The sequence below is a fragment of the Parasteatoda tepidariorum genome, chromosome 2, assembly GCF_982258835.1.
Source record: "Parasteatoda tepidariorum strain Cologne lab strain chromosome 2, Ptep-v5.0, whole genome shotgun sequence".
NCBI lineage: Eukaryota > Metazoa > Arthropoda > Arachnida > Araneae > Theridiidae > Parasteatoda > Parasteatoda tepidariorum.
Genome location: NC_141756.1, coordinates 412,373 through 432,484, shown reverse-complemented (window position 1 = coordinate 432,484; position 20,112 = coordinate 412,373). Strand labels below are relative to the sequence as shown.

Here is a 20,112-nt window from a genome sequence, read left to right as displayed (position 1 = left end):
TGCCACAAAAAGAAATAACTAGGTTAAATTTATTAGGTTAAAATATTAAAACGTAATTCTTGCTCACATTAGAAAATGTTTACTTAAAGAGCTGAGCATATCTGTGTTTTTTCAAGAATTGAAAATTTAATATTTATTTTAATTTTTTTTTTTTTTTGTGGTGTAGATAAATTTTTATCACTTCTTTTAATATATATCTTTTATAAATTGTCTAATAGGGTGATTCTGTTTGATGTTAAGCAAATTTCTAAGCAATAAAATATTTAGAAGATTTATTGCAATGAATCACATTTTTGTTCTATAACATAGAGTTTTTAATTAGTTGAAATTTTGCTTAAATTTTTTTTTTAAAAGGCAAGTTACTCTTTTTTTATAAAATTTTTTTATGTTCTCTTTAGTTATAGATTTTTTTTGTCAAATTTGATATATTTTACAGGATTTGCGATTAGAATGGAAATGTTAAGCCTCCATTTAACTACAACGGATACTTAGCTTTTCTTGATTTACAAGTTGTAAGATCATTCTTCTACAGCTTTTTTAAATAGAAGAAATACATCTACCATTTTAGAAATATATTAGAATGAACTTTTTTATGGAAAGCATTGGAAGCAAGTTGATTAACGCTTCATATTTAGTCATGTTGGTGCAAATATGATAATTTTTATAAAAACATTAAAGTTCTAAGCACTACATGCTTTTACCAGGAAACTTAGTAATATCTTTGCAAAAAATTAAATACTGTATAATTATTAGAATTTATTCAAAAATGAAAGAAATTATAATTAGTAACAATCTAATAGCAATTATAAAAAAAATCTTCCCATTTTATCAATTATATATACAGTAGGGAACCGATTATCCGGAACGATCAGGACCATCGCTATTCCGGATAACTGATTTTTCCGGTTTTCTGAATCGCAAAAAAAAAACAACATTTTTTTCATTGTCAAACTCAACTAAAAAAAAACTTTTGGGAAATAATCTTAAAAACAAAAATAAACGATGAAGTAATACACTAATGATTATTTCCAAAATGATCGTAAGGTAAACATCTTTCAAAAAAGAAAGAAAAATCCTAAAATCTTATGAGGAAAAAAAAGTTTTTTTTTTTAAATGACGGGAATATTTATCGAATTTTGTTCCGGTTTTTTGGTTTTCCGGTTTTCTGATTTCCGGATAACAGGTTCTGTACTGTATATATATATATATATATATATATATATATATATATATATATATATATATATATATATTGGGATAAAGGAAATGTATTGAGTTCTAACAAAAAAAAATTTTAAAGCTCACAGTATGAACGGGTAAGAAAAAAGTACATATTTAAATGAGTAATATAAATTTGGATTTAAAATTTTAATTAAGGAAAATTTATGGGGTTTCATAAAAATTTGCCACCATTCCTAAAACCAGTGCCTTTTTATTTATATTCTATTAAAAAAATTAACTATTTAAATAATAATTACACACTGGTTAAATTATCTGTGTTTATTGGATTAATTTGGATTATTATTACAAATATTTATTTTGTTAAGATTATTCTCAACTGGTTAAATTTTTATAAGTTTCCATTTTTTTGGTGGGGATATATTAATAAATTTTGTAAGTGATTTTAAAACTATTTTTTAAATAATTACTTTTGTTTTGTTTGTTTTTAAAAATGTACCTTTAAATGTTTATTTTTTTCATAATTTTTAGTTTAAATTATGAAAAAACTTTTATAATGTTTATCAATTAATCAGTTTTTTAACTTTACTTTTTTCAAAAAAAATTTAGGCACAGTGATAGTTTTATAGCATTCCTTTAATTATTTTTTATAAACTACTTATTTTGATAAGGAGTGATAATTATTTTTTGAAATACACACATAAAATAGTACAATAGAGAACCAATTAACCAGGATGCTCGGGACCATCGCTATCCCGGGTGTCTGAATTTCCCGGCTTTTTGGATGGACCAAAATTGTCGTTAATCAATACATGCTGTTTTCAAATACATGATTCGAAACTCGCATGTCCTAATGATATCGTAGTTAAAGTAACAGAGTCGTCAAAATCATGTCGCAAAACATTGTATTCATAGGGAATAAAAATCGTTTAAATTTACGATAAAATTAGCATGAATAAAGCCTGTCAATAAGTAATCGTTTAAATGTGTGATTTAAAATTCACAAGTTATAATAAAAATTAGAATTTTTAAAATCCTGAAACAGAAATTGTTAGGAAAGAGTTAAGCATGTAAAATGAGAAGGTTGTAAAATTACGGCCATCAAAAGTCGATATTTATCGATATAAGCTTAACATTAAAGGTGATGACTGGATTGATTCTAAACTTTTCAGGACACAATTGTTTATTATTATGATATAAAACAGGTTAGATATACTACCAACTTACAGGCTTAAGGGCCAAGAAAACAGGTGTTCAATGAGTCACCCTTACTCACTGAGCTATGATTGAATAGAAACTACAGTAGGGAACCGATTATCCGGAACGATCGGGACCATCGTTATTCCGGATAACTGATTTTTCCGGTTTTCTGAATCGCTACAAAAAGCCGTTTTTTTTATTGTTAAACCCAACTAAAAAAAAAAAAAAAATTTTGGAAATAATCTTACAAAGAAGAAAAAACGATGGAGTAATACATTAATTATTATTTCCAAAATGATGGTAAGGTAAACATCTTTCAAAAAAGAAGGAAAAATCCTAAAATCTATGAGAAAAAAAAAATTTTTTTTTAAAAAATGTCGGGAAAATGTATCGAATTTCGTTCCGGTTTTTTGATTTCAGGATAACGGATTCTGTACTGTACTAAGTTGGTGGTGATGATGGGTATGATAGTTGGTACAAGACTCTTATTTCTCCTGACCCCCCGTGGCGGTGACATTGTCGCAGAACGTTACAGAGTCCTTGCAGAAAGAATTTCCCTTTAGAAAGTAAAAAATTTTGGTTTTCTTTTCTGCAAAATTTTAGAAGTTTTTTTTTCTCTAAAATTATATTGAAAAGATGCCTTTTTCACGCATCGGAGAGGAAAGAAATGTTCTTAATTTTTTTATTCTTATTTGAGAAGAATGAAAAATAAAGAGTATTGAAGCAAAAAGCTTTTTTTCTGTAGAAATGTTTGAAAGAATTTTTTCCTCCACAATTATATTCACCTTTTTTACGCATCAGAGGGGAAGAAATGCTCATGATTTTTTTTATTTCCTTTTGGGAAAAATTAAAAAACCTGGGTTTTTTTTTCTTTCACTGATTTTATGATTTTTAATTATTTAGTTATTTTTTTTTGTGATTTACAAAATAAGAAAAAAGAAATAATTCATGTGTTTTCCTCTTAAAAAATGTCAGAATACTGCCCATGATATTAGAATAAAAAAATATTGCATATTAATTTTTTTAAAAAAATACATACAATTTTATTATATCCAAATAGGCTTTTCTTTGTAAATACTAAGTTTCTGTTACTTTAAATATAATTAATAGCATGTATATTAGTTATTATTAAAAGTATCTTGCAGAAAGATATTAGTGCTAGAGAGGTTTGTCACAGAAAGCCACCAAAAATTCTGCCACAGGGCTCCTGACAGTGTAGAGAACTAATGATTATTTCTAAAATGATGGTAAAGTAAACATCTTTGGAAAAAGAAAGAAAAATCTTACAAGGAAAAAAATATAATTTTTTGAATGGCAGGAAAATTTATCAAATCTCGTTCTGGTTTTATAGTTTTCTGATTTCCAGATAACAGTTTCTGTACTAATATATACAGTACAGATGTACTGTGTGGCATATATATATACAGATGTACAGGGCAGCAAAAACAAATGAACCACCTTGAATTATAATATAATTTTCACATTCTAGGACTCATTCTTAATGATTTGAGGAGTTAATCTTGTGTATACTAATCAGTTAGTGCAGATGATATTTTCAGTTTCGAAATCAGGCTCAAAAACATGCTTTCTTTCAATAAACATAAGTTTTTTTTGACAGATTTGGATTTCTGACCCCCCCCCCCAAAAAAAAAAATTGTAGGGATTGTGGCAACCCTTTAGGGGGTAGCCGCAATCTGGGAAATATTGTCCCAATAGTTAGGTTGAGAGAGGGAGCCAAAATTTAGACCTCGTAATGTTAATTTTACTTTTCATCATATCTTGAGAGCTTTAATATAATTTTCTCCGGGTACTTGGACCCAGTACGTCTCTGTATATGTACCACAGGTGCTAGATGGCTTTTCTCAAATGAGGAAAGATTAACAATATTTGTAAATTTTTACATTGAAAATAATAAATTTATAAATCATATTTTTCTTCTGGAACTTTTAAATTATTTCTAGAAATTGGATTCTATTTTATAATCTAAACACTATTATTTAAGAAGTAATGATAAGGAATATTATTTGTCAAATACTTATTTAAGATTTTATTATTATAGATTCATTTCTGTTAAGAGATTTGTGCAATGGCGGGATTGTTTGGTGGTCGTACTTCAACATTTGACAAGTTATTCGGTAGTATTAATTTATCATTCTATGTATAGTAATTTATTTAAGAAAATTTTATGTTGCTTGTTTTATTTTTATAATATTGATTTGAAAACAAGCACCAATTAATGTATTTATTTTTACTGAAAACCATTTCAGTTGTAAATGTCCATTCTTCCAACAAGTAAGGGTTTGGAATCTATTTTCCTAATTTTTATTTTAAAAAATATTTCTGAAGAAACTCTAATATTAATATTAAAAAAACATTTTACTTTTAATGTGTTCGTACTTTTTTAAAACAATTTTATTTCAATTAATTTTTTGAATAAATTAAAACTTGATAAGAATAAAAATCTGTAGATTAAGACAGATCAAGTAACTTCAATTGAGGATATAAAGTATTGTAAATATCAAGTGCTTTTTAAGTAATAAATCAGTAAAACTTTTTCAATAAGACTGTAATTTAAAAATGCTATTAATTATAGAGTCAAACTCCACTTCCACTCCACGAAGTGAACCTTCAAGAGACCGAAATTTTGATTCACTATAACTGGGAGTTTACTATATCCATTCTACAAACAATTTTAACGAATGTTTCCAAACTCCTCCCTTTTATTGCTCATTATTGAAATAAATTACCAATAAAATGAAATACAAAATTAACTGAAAAATGATACGCAGTAACAAAAAATATTTTAACTTTTATTTTTTGTTACTCTTCGTCTCATGTAAAAATAAAAATAAATGAGTAATCTTTTGCAGATGAGCAATCCTCAAATTTTCCAACTCTGCGATAATTTTTCCTGACTTTATGTTTCTCTTTTTAAACCTGTCTAATCAGCCATCCTAGCACATAAAAGTAGTCTCACCAAATCGCTTAGCAAATTCATCAGCTTTGACTTGAATCATTTGTTCAGATACTGGAATATTGCGGCTTCTTCGAATGCTGAACCACTTCAGTAATGCTTCTTCAACATCCTTGTGATCTGGTTTAATTTTTATGGCCATCTAAGTTTTTTTTTATGAGCAGAAATTGTTAATTGCCTTTTGTTTTGTTTTTTCCATATGCTACAAATTATAGATTTCGATAATTTATAATCCCTGCAAATATCAGCTTGATTACATCCATTTTCAATTTTTCTCTTTCTGCCCATTTCATCTTCAATGGAGAACGTTTTACGTTTAGTGCTCACCATAGTTTGACACTTATGTTTTTTGACACTTATTTGCAGGATTCTTTAACTGAACTGAGAGTAAAAACGTGTTGAAAGGAGCGCCTTAACAACACAGTTTAGTGTCAACCCATTTGACCAATAATAACTAAGTACACATTCCAACACGCTGCCTCTGACAGGAAATGGATATTGACCATACTGACCCCTTACAGGTGCAACGTCTGATGGGTTTGGCCTTTGTTTAGGGATGGGAAAGAGAGATAAAAGAAGCAAACAAGAAAAAATGCTCATCCATATATTCTGTAGATGGTTTTAAAATTGGTATATGTATTTATTTTGTTGAAATTTCAAAATTATTACAAATATGAAGAAAAATTAATCAAAGACAGAAAAAGTTCTTAGTTTCCTTTCGTTTTTTTTTTTTTTGGTTCACTGTGTCCACAATAAATAACCTTAATACGTGTATAGCAAGACACTGGAGAGAGCATTTCAATCACTATATCTGGGAGTTCACTATAAGCCATGCTCACTATTGCAGGGTTTAACTGTATAATTATAGTCAGTCAAGGTATTAAATGACTGATAATATTTTTGCTCTTCAAAATTTATTATTTTACTCACGTAATTTCTTACTTCCTCCTCTGTGTCATCACCTTTCATATATTGTACATATGGGTCATTCTCAGAAAAACAGTCATTTTCATGTCCCCAGTATGCTTTGTTTATTTTTTGACTTATGAAAATAAGTTTTCAGGGAAAAGTGTCTGCTAGAATGCAGGTTAACAAAAGACTAAAAATAAAATTATCAATTTTCATTTTTTATTTATTTTAGATAATTAAAATGTACCAATATGTCCCCATACTATACAGTTCCACAGAGTTCAGAAAATAAATTTAAAATTTAATTTCTGATAAAAACAAAAAGCATTACCATAGCACTATTTTAAACTTTGTTTCTTATAACAACAATATATTTACTTACCACAATCCTCACAGAATAAAAATATTTTAATAAGAAAACTTTAGTAGTTTACAGCCAGCATCAAACCGACCGGCCTGTATAGAGGTTCTGGGTTCAAATCCCGGGCAAGACATGGATGTTCTTTCATTCTCTGTACTATCTGTCCTTACTGTGGGAGCAACGTTGGCCCACCTAATATGGTGCCCCTGAAAAAGTGGTCAACAAATCTGCCCTTCAGATGTCTGTATGACCTAGGTCATTCTCCAGGTGGACATCGGAAAAAAAAAGAAGAAAAAAAAACCAGCATCGTAGAACAAAATTGCAGTAAAATTGCAAAGGGAATGATTCTAGTATAATATTACCTGATAAAGCTAACATGATCTTACAGATACTTTTGATTGAAAAAATGAATTAACCTGATTAATTTCTATTAAAATTAATCAGGTATAAATTTAAATTAATTCTATTAAAATAATCTAATAAAAAAATCTAATAAAGTAATTAAATTGTTAAGCTTTTCTTTGAGAACTTGTTTTCACAAAAATTATTTTTAATATTTTCTGAGTAAATGAGTGTCCAATGATATCAAAGTTACTGAAAAATTATTTTTTTGCAACTTTTTTTTAAAACAAATCAGTTCTGAAAATGTAAGGTTTATAGAAGAAAGACCTGCTTAAACTTACTTATGAATTGTCAGTAAATTAGTTTCATCTCAACTTGACAGTTTAATTGTGAGATTAAAAACTCAGCATTTGCTAAGAACAAACATTTTGTATTGTAATCACCCTTTAGAGTTCTCTTTGCTTTTATAGAGTCAGTGCCTACAAGGACAAAGATGTGTCATTTTTATGAGCCATCATGTTCTTGAATAAAAAATAATGTACAGCTTTTATCCTTTATATTAAATTGTACTAAAATATAGGGTGCCAATTACATGGCCTGAGATTTGTAGACCCTTTTTTTTCTCAATGATTTTTTTCCTCCATTTTCCCAAAATTACTACAAAAGCCATTTTAATTTATTATACTTTTTAGTTAGATCTATGTTAAGTATGTTATTATCATTTTTTTTAGAAAAAGCCACTAGTCATCTTTTGTTGGAACCTGATTGGGAAAGCATTTTGAATATATGTGACAGTATTCGTCAAGGAGATGTGCCGTAAGTACATTTCTTCTGCTGAACTGAGTCATTTTAATTTGTTTTTATCATTGCCATTGTTATATATCAGTAAGTTTTTTATTATTTATAATTTTTTCTTTAAGGGTGTGAAAATGTTGCGAATATTTGTATATTAATTTTTATAATTATGCAATAATATTTTTTAAATTATTCACCTTAGCTCATTTAGTGTGATTATTTGGGTTATTTTGCTTTTTTAGGGGGCAGGGAGAAGAATTCCATCTTATAGATGCCCAGTAATGCTTACATTATAATTTAAATTTATAAAAAGAAAAAAGAAACTTTTTAAAATTTATCTACAAAAGGAACTACTTAAAATGTGATGTGTATAGATTTGATTGTATGAAGATTACTAAAATGAATTTTGCTTAAATGTGTTAGATCTGCTAGGAAATAAAAGTAAAATAAATTTTTTGATGTATGATGGACAGCTAATCATATTTTCATTTTGTGACATAGCTAAACTAACTGTTAACCAAGTTGTCATGAAAGCCACTTATTTGCTTTGAATGTAAAAATGGTGTTTCAATCAAAGCAAAAATTCTGAATCGGATTAGTTCTGATTCTAAAAAACCTCTTCAGAACTCTGAAGGGGTTTTTCCCTTCTCCATAAATACAGAAAGCAAATCTCATTTCTTAATAGAACTAGTTGATCCTCCTTTATTGCTTCAGGAGATCGCCTTACTTGTGAAACAAGCATGAACATCAAACCAAAACAGTTAAGAGGCTGTTGGTGTTGAATAAAAATGCTTTTCGAATGACAAAGAATATTTGTTGGCATGGTCATTTTGAAAAGACATGATATTTAGAGTTTTGAGTATAGAGATAGCTCACAGTGATATAGGGTGTTGACGCATGAAATTAATATCCTTACCAAAATATATTTATTTGAAATGTATACCTATTTCTGAAATATCTCAGTACCTAACATAAATACATAAATATAATATAATTTTATTTACACTCATAAAAGCAATCTGTGTAAAATTATAATTAATACCTAAGAATACATTTCCTTCAATAATTGAAGAAAGATTTATGCAGTTTGAATCTTCTCAGAAAAGTGCCATTTTATTTCATATTTTGTGATACTTTTTTTAATCCAGGAAAATCTCTGAAATAATTGGGTTTAAAAACACTTCATATCTTACAAAATATTATTATAAAGACACCATCATGATTTGTAACCAAATGAATCCCATAAAATGAAATAATAAAGGAGTATCCTTTTTATTCGGAAAACTTTTTGTCGTTACAGAGGGAGTGTGCACCAACTTTTGCACAAATTTGTACTTAAAGAAATGGAATTTCTGTTTTCTTGATCATATCCAATACATGAAAATCTTTTTAGATTATTGTAAAAACTAAATATGTTAAGTTTCATGTAATTGAAAAAGTACTTCAAATTGTTCTCAATATTTCCAGTTGGGAATCTAAAATGATTTCAAGTTATTTAAAAACCAAGTTACACACGTTATCATGGTTGTATTTTAATATTTTATAGTAAAATACCGCTACAATTGTACAACAATAGATATTCAGACCTGCCAACTCTCCTACTTTTAGCAGGAGTCTCCTGCTTTTGCCTCAAATCTTCGCCCTCAGGCCTTCAGGGTGTTTTCTCCTGCTTTTTTCTATTTAGTGCAAGATAGAGGAAAAAAACAACAATTTGTGCAATTTCCTTCCCAACTTGTGCTTCAGATCATGCTGGGCATTTATTTAGAAAAACTTTGCCCCATAGCAACATCACTAAAAATTACGTTGAGTGTGAACCAAAACAGCAGCAATAACCAATGAAATGGCAAAATCGGAGATATCTTGGACACCATTAGGCAAGATGTTTTTTCACTTTCTATAGATGCCAGGTTTTTTTTAAATAATGCTGAATCAGCAACATCTGCAGTTTTAAAACAGTAGCAGTTAAAAAAAAATAAGAAATGCATTTATAAAGTATTGTATTCATTATTGACATATTTTGTTAGTTTTGAACTTCTTCCTAAATTTGAAAAAATCAAAAGATATGTTTTAATATAATTCTATAGAACCTTATATTTTATAGTAAGAACACATATCTTTATTAGTCAGTGTCAGAATCTTATTGTGGTCTATTTTATGTAATGTAAATAATATATTTTGAAATAAACTTCTTGTAGGAAGTGTGAATCAGGTTTAATTTTCAATATTGCGCTATGTCGTGATACAGAAAGAGTCTCCTGCTTTTTTATTTTCTAAGGTTGGCAGGTCTGGATATTTCAAGAAAGTTAACCCATAACTTATAAGTGTGTTTTACAATAGTAAAATGTATTATTGCCATTTCATACATTGGTTAAATTTTAATTCTGTATTAAATTTGATTTTTCTTTTGTATCACTTAGTACAGTACAGAACCAGTTATCCGGAAATCAGTAAACGGGAAAACTAAAAAACCGGAACAAAATTCGATAAACTTTCCCGCCATTTTAAAAAAATTTTTTTTTTTTTTCCTCTTAAGATTTTAGGATTTTTCTTCCTTTTTTGAAAGATACCATCAGTTTACCTTACCATCATTTTGGAAATAGTCATTAGTGTATTACTTCGTTTTTTCAAGATTATTTCCAAATATTTTCTTTTTAGTTGGGTTTAACAATAAAAAAAAACTGCTTTTTGTAGCGATTCAGAAAACCGGAAAAATCAATTATCCGGAATAGCGATGGTCCCGATCGTTCCGGATAATCGGTTCCCTACTGTATATTAAGTGCCAAAAATGAATGCAAGGGAAATCTGTATTTTAATTGAACATTAAAGAAAAAAAATGCCAGATTGGGTGTCAAAGATTTAAATCCTGATCTTACTAACTTCATTTTCTTCTCAAAAAATTTATTTAAATCATTTAAAAAAATCATTTGTCCTTTTTTGAAAGATCTCGAATTTTCAAATCAACAAAGTCATTAAATAATAATTCAATGGTTTAAAAAAAAAAATTTTTTTTTAAAGCAATTTATATAGCATTTTGTTACTCACTGAATTTATATATTTTAGATCTAAAAAGGTACTACTTTTAAGAATTTAAAGTGGTTATATTATTAATTGTCTTATAATTCTATGCTGGTGATTCTTATAATCTTTAATTAAAATATGTATGAAGCATATAAAGATAAGTATATCAAATTTGTCCATTTTGCAATAATTGAATGAATTATTGATTATGTAAAAAAAATAAGTGTCCTAGAATAATCTAACATAAAATATTTAATAATTATTAAAACTTCAACTTTTGAAAAATTACTTTGAAGATTTAAGTGAGAAAACAAATAATTTAAGAATTCAAACTAAATAAAATAATGCTCTTTTATTTTTTTAATTTTTACTGAAAAGGTTTTAGATTTTTTTTTTCCATTCACTTCCTAATTCTAACACCCTACTAGCTCAGAAAGTAAAATTTAAGTTGATTACAAGGCAATCTTTTATTTAATTGCCTTATCAGGGTTTTCAAAAGTGCACTTAATTTTTAAAAAATACTCTCCATCTACCAAGATAAAAATCAGATGCAACTTTTATTTAAAACCCTTTTAGAATCATAGGTCAATCAATTTTAACAACTAATTTTGTGGATATTTCTTATGAATATCCATTAATAATTTTTTAAACATCAATTATTTAACGCCAAGTTACGTAAACAAAATTCCTGGCATGTATTCGTAAAATACAAAGATAAAATAATGAATAAATAGTTATTATTAAAGTTACTTTTGTTATACTGAAATTAATTTTTTATAGTAATTCGAAGAAAATGGGAGTAAGATTGAAAATAAAGGCTTTATATAATTTATATAAATAAAATGCATACAGTTTATATAACTAAAATGTCTCCTTATTTTAAAAATATCTTTGAATAATAAACTGTAGCAGTATTATTGTTCAAGTAGCAAAATGTCATCGAAATTTAGAATACTGTCAATAACTTTTGTTCAGAATAGTTGCAGTACATGTACTGACATATCTATCAACAAATGCATTCTTGCTATTATAAACATTGATAATATTTACTGATGTTTTTTAAGTATTGTACGGATTATTTGTGTATAATTTATGTTGTAAGAGCATACAAAATCTGTTATTACTTATATTAGAATTTTGTAATGCTTAATAATGAAAAAAAAAATATTAGTAGGCTATACTCTTCTGAATCTTATCACAGTTAGCCTTTTTTATGCTAATATTTTTCTATTTATTATTATTATTAACATTGTTCTTTTGTATTTTAGACCAAAATATGCTGTTTCCTGTATAAAGAAGAAACTTTATGCTACTAATCCTCATGTGGTTCTGTACACTTTACAGGTTATTATTTTCTTTTAATATGTTCTAAATTATTGTTGTAAAATGTGACATATAAAATCCCTTCACAGTGTTTGATACAATCCCTTCTTGAGTTGTCATGGTTTTTTGAACGCAGTAAACTAGTTATAGTTTACTACGCTCTTAAGTTTTAAAATGTGGAGTCAGACAAGGTGATGTTGGATGTCAAAATGTAAAATCATATGTGCCACGTTCTTTCCAAATTTAAAGTAGAATTAGCTTAATGTTTAACGTGATCTCCTTTTTAAAAAAAACTCAGTACAATACTTTACAATGAATACAATAAATACACCTACACAAATACACTGAAGGTCAAATTAGTTACGTCATTCCTCTTTTATTTTAACTGTTCAAATTTACATTTAACATTTTAATTAAATATTCACAGAAAGATTTTAAAATTATTTATGCAAGTTTTTGTAACTTTCAGTGTTAAATAGAATGTAAAGAATAAATTCAAATACGTCAAGACAAAACCATTTTCATTTAGGCATGCTGCCACTACCGAATCAAATTTAAAATAGAAATTGAACTTTACCATCAACCTTTATTCATATTTCATGTTAAAATATGAGTAGAAACTAATATAAAATTGTTCATTGATATACTCGCTTTTCATGTAATATTTAATCAGGGTGAATATCCTTTACTCATATGGTTTTTCTCATTAAATACATAAGGCTTTTAATTTAATTGTTTTCCAACCCTATTCATTCTTTCTGAAAAAAAGTTTTGTTTAATTTACATAAATTAAATTAATATTACGTGCAAATCCTGGGCAATCAACTAATAAAATTAGTTCTTAAATTTTGAGTAATTTTATAAAACTTAGTAATTTTATAAAAAATTAGCAACCTTCTCCTACATTAAATTGAAATAAAAAAATCTATTTAGTAAATGTTTTTAATTTCTATAAAAGTCATTGAATTAAAATGTTCTATTTTAAAATGACTTTTTTTCTAATTATAATTTCTGAGTTATCCTGTTTCATATATTACCTTTACGCGTATCCAATATTTGGTTGAATCCAAAGCAATGAACCAATCAGATCAGTTTTTAATTTCAGCATGAACACACATTAAAAAAAAAAATTCTCCTCTGTTATACTTGAATTTCATATATTTTATAACTTACCAATTTAAGTAGATAATTTATCTCAAATTAATTGTAATATGCTATTATCTCTCAACTCTATACATTTTTTTAAAACATTTTTCTGTGTTTTTTTCTGCATTTTGTTGCTGTTTTCACTTGATTAAATTATGTTAGTGAAAAAATCTATATTTTTTTTGATGTTCATAGTATTTGTATTGTTCCTTGTTTGCAATATTGATATAATATCACAAAGTGCTAATTTTTTCCAAGTGTAACAGTGGTTTGAGAAAAGTGTCACATCTTTTTGTTATTAATTTGCCTTAATTTAATTAATTGATCAATTTTTTCATTTTTTTCCTCCTTTATTATAATTTTTTATTGCATTATTTTTTGTTTTCTGAGACCTTATTTCCTCTGTGTATATATTCCATATATCTACCATTTATGTATATTTGAATTTTTCATGAACATTAGTCTCAAAAAAAGAAAGAAAGAAAAGGAGAAAAACAAAAGGACGAAAAGAATAAGAAAGAAACTTCTTTAAAAAGCTTTTTTAGTTATGTATTATCATGAGGAATATTAAATTTATTTCTATAAATATTTTTTAAGGATTTACATGCATCTGTGCATTTGTAATCTTTCTGAATAAATATTATTTGTATTAATGCAAAATTTGAAATTGCGAATGGCTGCAGGTTCAAATCCCTCTCAAGGAAGGGATTTCTCTGTGTGTTGTCCTCTATTGCATAACGTGTGAACGGGTATCTGTGGCAGTGTGGCGTGGGTAATGTTGCTCGCCTCTGTGACTTTTGTTCACAGGTACCCACCAGGTAATGATAAATGAGCAACACCTCTGGCATCTTCTAGGCAAAGAACGGAAGTTCAATGCCTGCCGTTATTAAAAAAGGGTCTTAGATATCTATGCAATCCTGAACAAACCTACATTTGACATTGCACAAACTTTTTTTTTCTGTTTTGTATAAAAATGATATTTTTTTAATCACTTATTCCACACTAAGTCAAATGTTTTTTGTAACGAATACACATTTGATTTTTCCTCTTAAGCATCTTGCTTCTACTTCGAGTTGTAGCTTGTAAGAATCTTTTATTAATTTTTTTTAAGAAGTCAACTTCTGAAACCTTTCTTCTTCTTTTTATTCTTCTCTTCTTTTATTTTCTAATCTTCTTCTTCTTTTTATTCTTCTTCTTTTAAGAATCTTCTTTTTATTTTCTAAGATGCCAACGTAACTTCTTAATTAAGATAACTCCTTGAATATGCAAAAGATGTTTTTTTTTCCTTCTTTTTCACAAGATTTTTCCTTAATGCTTAATATGTATTTCATCTCTTCATTAATTTGATGAATAATCACTATCTTCCCTTATTTTTTCTAAAATTAGTTTTATAGAGTTTTAATTAAATAATGTCTGAACTATTAGGAAGCTCAAATTCTGTTTAACATTTGTATCAAATTCTGTTTAGCATTTATATCACCTTAAGAATTTTGTCTAATTTTAGGTATTGGAATCTTGTATGAAAAACTGTGGCAGTCCCATTCATGCCGAAGTAGCATCCCGGCCATTCATGGAAGAGTTAAAAGATTTAATTAAGGTGAAGATTTTTTATTACCTTTTATATTTGTTTGCTTATTTCTTCATTCCTCCTTTTTTTTGTCAGCCATAGTTTCTTGCACAGTGCATTTTTCTAATCTTAAGCTCATATTATTGAATGTTATTTACTATGAGATGTATAAATGTACTTGCAATTCTTTTGTCTTGAATTTGTATTCTTAATGTAATAAAAAAAATTTATAAGATGTTCTTGAATCAAAATAAATGAAAAAAAAATTCTTTATATCATTAAAGCTAAATAAAATAAGAGTTGTGTTATGAATGAAACTTTAATTTCTTTGAACAAAAAATTTAACCTTTACGAAAATGTTTAAGTAATCTTATATATCAATATTTTCACCTTTTTTAAAACAAAGCAAAAAGTGAAACTTTGGCACATATTAAGTGTCCTTTCTAATTGCCCAATATTTGTGTTTAGAATAAAAATGTATGTTATTATTTGAAAGTGATTTTTTGCTTTTTCAGTTTATATTTAGACTCTCATATTTCTGAATGTATTTAATCGTTAAATTCAATCCCTTTCTTTAGGCCACTACCAATGAAAATGTGAGGAATAGAATATTGGAGTTAATTCAGGTTTGGGCTCATGCCTTCAGAAATGAACCAAAGTATCGTGCTGTTCAGGATATATTCAACATGCTAAAAGTGGAAGGTAAATACACTTCATTCACACTATTGTCAAATCATTGTTTTAATCTTATTTAGCTTGCATAGAGTCATAAAAGGAGGGCTTTCTAGGTTTGAATTATCAGAAATTACACAAAAATATTTTTACTGATATTTTAAAAATTTTATAGCGTGTATTTACTTTTATTTCAATCAAAGTCAATATCTTTCATGTTTAAATTGATTTTATGTTTTCTTGAACTTCTATTTTTGTCATGATATTTTTCTCTGATATATCTCCAGGTGCCTCTTTAAATATTTTTTATTCTTCTTACTTAGTCAACCGCATGCTAAAACATTATTATTCACAGCACTGGCATTCCACTAACCTCAATCAAATTGGCTAATCTACCAGAAAAAACATTTGCCAAATAAAAACAATTTTTAGCACAATTTTCTTCCCCACCCCTAAGTTACTGATCTAAACTTAACTATTAGTTTATTCAAACAACTGAATGAGTTCTAAAAAAAGTATCAAATTACAGAAACATATAATAAGTAACATTATAAAATATATTGAAATAAGTAAATTTTTATTTTATTTTCCAATTGAGTTAAAAAATTCTAATTGAATTTCTAATTTCTTTTCTAATTAATTGAGTGAAATAAAGCTATGTGGTCAAGGAAAAAACTAAAGAAAGAAAATTTTTTATTTTGAATACAAAAGCTAGAAATTTTTTTAATTGTACATCTAATATTTTGGCCTATATTATTGTTTGTTACATTGCCAAATGAGATGTTTTGGTTAGAACTCTGGTCTACAGTGACAAAATTGGGCTTTGGAAAAATTTTTATTTCCGTATTTTTCTCTAATTGTGATCCAGAAGTATCTGGAAATGCAAGGTCCAGGAATTTCAAGAAATCAATAATCACATTTATGTATAAAAATTCTTGTTATTTATTTAAAAATATTATTAACTACAATTTATACTTGGCAAGAACTACAATTTATCTTTTTCATTTGTAAATACCTTTTCTGGTAGAATAATAAATGTGATTAGAGATAAAATTAAACTTATACATAATTATCCATTTAAATCAAGCTGCATATAATTTATTTAGAATTTCATGTTATCTAAATATCGATGATTTAAATTTATAAAGACATAAATTTTTTTTAATTTGTCATTAATGATTTTACTCAAGAAATTTTCAGGATTTTTGAGTTGGGCTTACAATTACCCCTTCATAATTCCGGTTTCGTTTGGATTATGGTTCTTTCCTCTTTTATGAGTGAATATTCTAATCTACACACTCATATTGCATGTCTAGTTCTTTAGGAATAAATAATTCCAGTAATTTCTTTTCAAATATCTTAATAGGTTTTTGAAATGATTCATAAAAATATTTGAGATGCATGTTAAGATTTGGAATTTAGAAAAAAGGCATTTAAAATGCTTCGGAAACCAGAAAGAAAAAACATTTTGACAATTCAAAATATTTTGTGAAATCTAAGATCACCAAGAAATGTGTTTGAATAAAAGAAGTTTTTTCTACAAACAACCTATCCAGGGTTCCCACGGTCCTTAAAAGTCCTTAAAAACTGCTTAATTTTTATTTTGGAAAATAAGGGCCCTTAAAAGTACTTACTTTTGGTACAAGGTTTTTAAAAGTGCTTAACCATGCATCGAGAGTAGAGCATTTTAGAGAAACTAGAAGGAATGTGTGTGAGGGAGCTACTTTTAAGAAAACATGTCCTTTCATTAATATATTATTCCTTTTGCCTAGAATGATACTCTATGAGGAGAGTGAAGCATTCCAAATTAAAATAATAGTGTGTGGACAAGGGGGATACTGGACATGGAATCATACCATTTTTTGTGGGCGGGGGCAGTTAATTCTAAGTAGAAGACCCCAAGTTATCCTTTAAAATCAACAGAAAATATAGAACAACCTAAAGCCCTAAGATAAGAAGTTTCAGAAGAAATGTTTGAACTAGAATCCATAACGAAAACTAAGCACACTTGTAACAAATTTAAATCTGCTCAATTAAAAGATCCCAAACTTTTTGTTATTAATGTCTATTAGATTAAAATTTAAATTTAGATTTTTTTTAATCATTTTGTTCAATTAACATTGCAACTTAATATACTTTTTTTTTGGTTGCTTTAAAATTAGTCCATGTTTCTTGCTAGATTGTGTAGTAATATTATGTAAAGTTAATTCTTAATTTCTTAATAACAGTTTTGACTGGAAATTTTTTTATGTAAAGCTCATAATAAAAGTAAATATAAAACATTTGCTGTTTTGTAATAATTTTAAAATGGTTAAGTTACATACTGTATTCAATATGTTTTTCCAAACTTTTCAATATTGTTTTTACAACATTACCTGATAAGGTGATATTGCCGGATTACTTTATAATAAAAGAATACCACTTTCAGTTTTAAACTGTTAATTTAGGATAAAAATAAAATATCAAATCATGCTAATAGTAGAGAAAAATATTAAGAATGATAGAGGATGATAAAGAAATATTACAAATAAATATCTGTAAATGATGAAGAAAAAAAATAATTATCAGAATTTGTTAATTAAGAAACCTTACCAATTTTCAGGCCATAGGAATGTGTATATAACTTTGAAAAATCATTTTGACTCTTTTATTTATGTGTTCCACTGAAAACTAATATAAAAAGCATATTGGTTTAAAAATTATAAATCTTCTCAAGCATAATTGTATTTTTATTCTATAAAATATAGATTACAATGAATTTAAAGGCCTAATAGAAAAATAGTGGAATGATTTAAGGTGCTTAGATATTAGTAGGTCCTGTATTTATTTGAAATAGGGCTTAATTATACATGTCATAGTTAAGAAAACTACTTTCGTGCGTAACTATAATTGAACTTTTTAGTATTAAATTTTTTAATATATACCCATGTAACATTCTATTAACAGAAAAGAAAGAATTTTTTTTTGGCATAACTGAATATTAATCAAAACTGCTCATAACTGAAATTGTGACACAGTAAAATAAAGAAACTTGTTCTAATAATTTTTTCGATGTTTTTTCCAAATTTCTTTATTTCTTCTTTTTTTCATAAACGAAAAAAAAAAAAAATTTGAATCTTAATTTCTGCACTTTAATTTTAATGAAATCATTGAAAATGGAATGCGGATTAGTTTCATACATGCCATTAACTCTTAACAATCTGAAAATATTTTTACATAAGATCCAACCCGGGTAGGCAAAAGTTGCCTGTTCCTACTTTAGTGAACCCTGTTAATTAATACAATTGTATCGGTACTTGCATTGTAATAAAATTGTTTTTTATTGAATATAAATATAATTTTTTATAACTTTGTATATATCTTTCTTACGAAAGGTCATTGTCACTGATTGCATATGTATATTCGATGATAAACAATTATACTATTTTTAGGTCCCTAATTTTTCAAAAAAATCCTTATTTTTTTCAAAAAAAGTCTTTAAAAGTCCTTAGTTTTTGCTATGTTAAAAGAGTAGGAACCCTGCATCAAACGCATAAGGAATTCAATATTTGTTTATGATTATTTCAAAATTGTGTGGCAAGTGTCATTTGGAAAATTTGTAGATATTTTAATATTAGAAAAGTTTGCTGAAATGGTTTTTCTACTGTTGTTGTACGTGCTGAATTTTTTTGATTTTTAAATACAGTGAAACCACGATTTTACGTTTTCGGTCGGACTAGCGATAAAAAACACTCAAAGCGCAATAGTGTAAAATCGGGATTAGGAAAAATTCATGCATATTTTTAAAAAATTGACACCTACCAGTTAAATTAATGGAAAAAATTAGTAATCTTTACTTCATTTTTGTTTTTAGCTACAATTTCATCTACAGCTCGTTCAGTACTAACAATTTTTTGCAAATTTGCTTCTTGATTTACATTTGCAAGTAAAAATTGTTTTAGAGTTTTTATGCTTTGTATTGCTTGATCAGCTGTTGGCACGTCTTCAGTTATTTCATTCAGCACTATCGTCAGAATCGAGCATTAAATCACTTATGGAAGGGATTTTTGAAGTAATGAGATCCGTGTCACAGTCGATGTATGTACCATCAACTTCCAAAAGATCCTCAACTTCCGGCACGCTGCCTTCTTCTTCTTCCAAAACAGCAGCGCCCTCGTCCGATAAATCCTGCTTTATTGAATCCATTGATAATGCACTTTCGGTCGACACTGTCCCAAGCTGAAGATATCAAATTAAGAGTCTCAAGAACATTAATTTTTGCTTTAGAAGCATCCTGAAAGTCACCAAAATCAAGAAACATTAGAGATTTTCTAACCAGTTGCTTCCGGTAGCTCTCTTTAAATGATCGGATAATTCCTAAATCCTGTGGTTGAAGATGGCTCGTACAGTTAGCTGGAAAAAACTCTATTCGCATGTTTTTCAATTTAAGGTTTAAATGAGCAGTGCATTGGTCGAGGAATAAAATTATGTTGTGCTTTTGAAAACTCATTTTCTTATCCAGTTTTCAAAGAAAATTTTCAAATAATGTTTGAGTCATCCATGCTTTTTTGTTTGAAGCGTAATTGGTAGGAAAACTCTTGATATTTTTGAAACACTGTGGTTTCTCTGCTCTACCGATCACTAGAG

At 27.3% G+C, this 20,112-nt stretch overlaps 1 protein-coding gene across 2 annotated transcripts in view; it reads left to right on the top strand.

Annotated features, from left to right (window-relative positions):
- Window positions 1-20,112, top strand: part of Hrs (Hepatocyte growth factor regulated tyrosine kinase substrate) — a 71,045-nt gene that overhangs the window by 1,176 nt on the left and 49,757 nt on the right. Inside the window, exons 2-7 of one of the 2 annotated variants that reach the window (XM_087156749.1) lie at window positions 2,800-2,945; window positions 4,439-4,514; window positions 7,697-7,781; window positions 12,047-12,122; window positions 14,752-14,844; window positions 15,393-15,516. In XM_087156749.1, the coding sequence (XP_087012875.1) occupies window positions 4,466-4,514; window positions 7,697-7,781; window positions 12,047-12,122; window positions 14,752-14,844; window positions 15,393-15,516 (427 nt within the window). In that variant the 5' untranslated portion in view covers window positions 2,800-2,945; window positions 4,439-4,465. The remainder of the gene's footprint in view (window positions 1-2,799; window positions 2,946-4,438; window positions 4,515-7,696; window positions 7,782-12,046; window positions 12,123-14,751; window positions 14,845-15,392; window positions 15,517-20,112) is intronic. The other variant, XM_087156748.1, reaches the window with a different exon arrangement.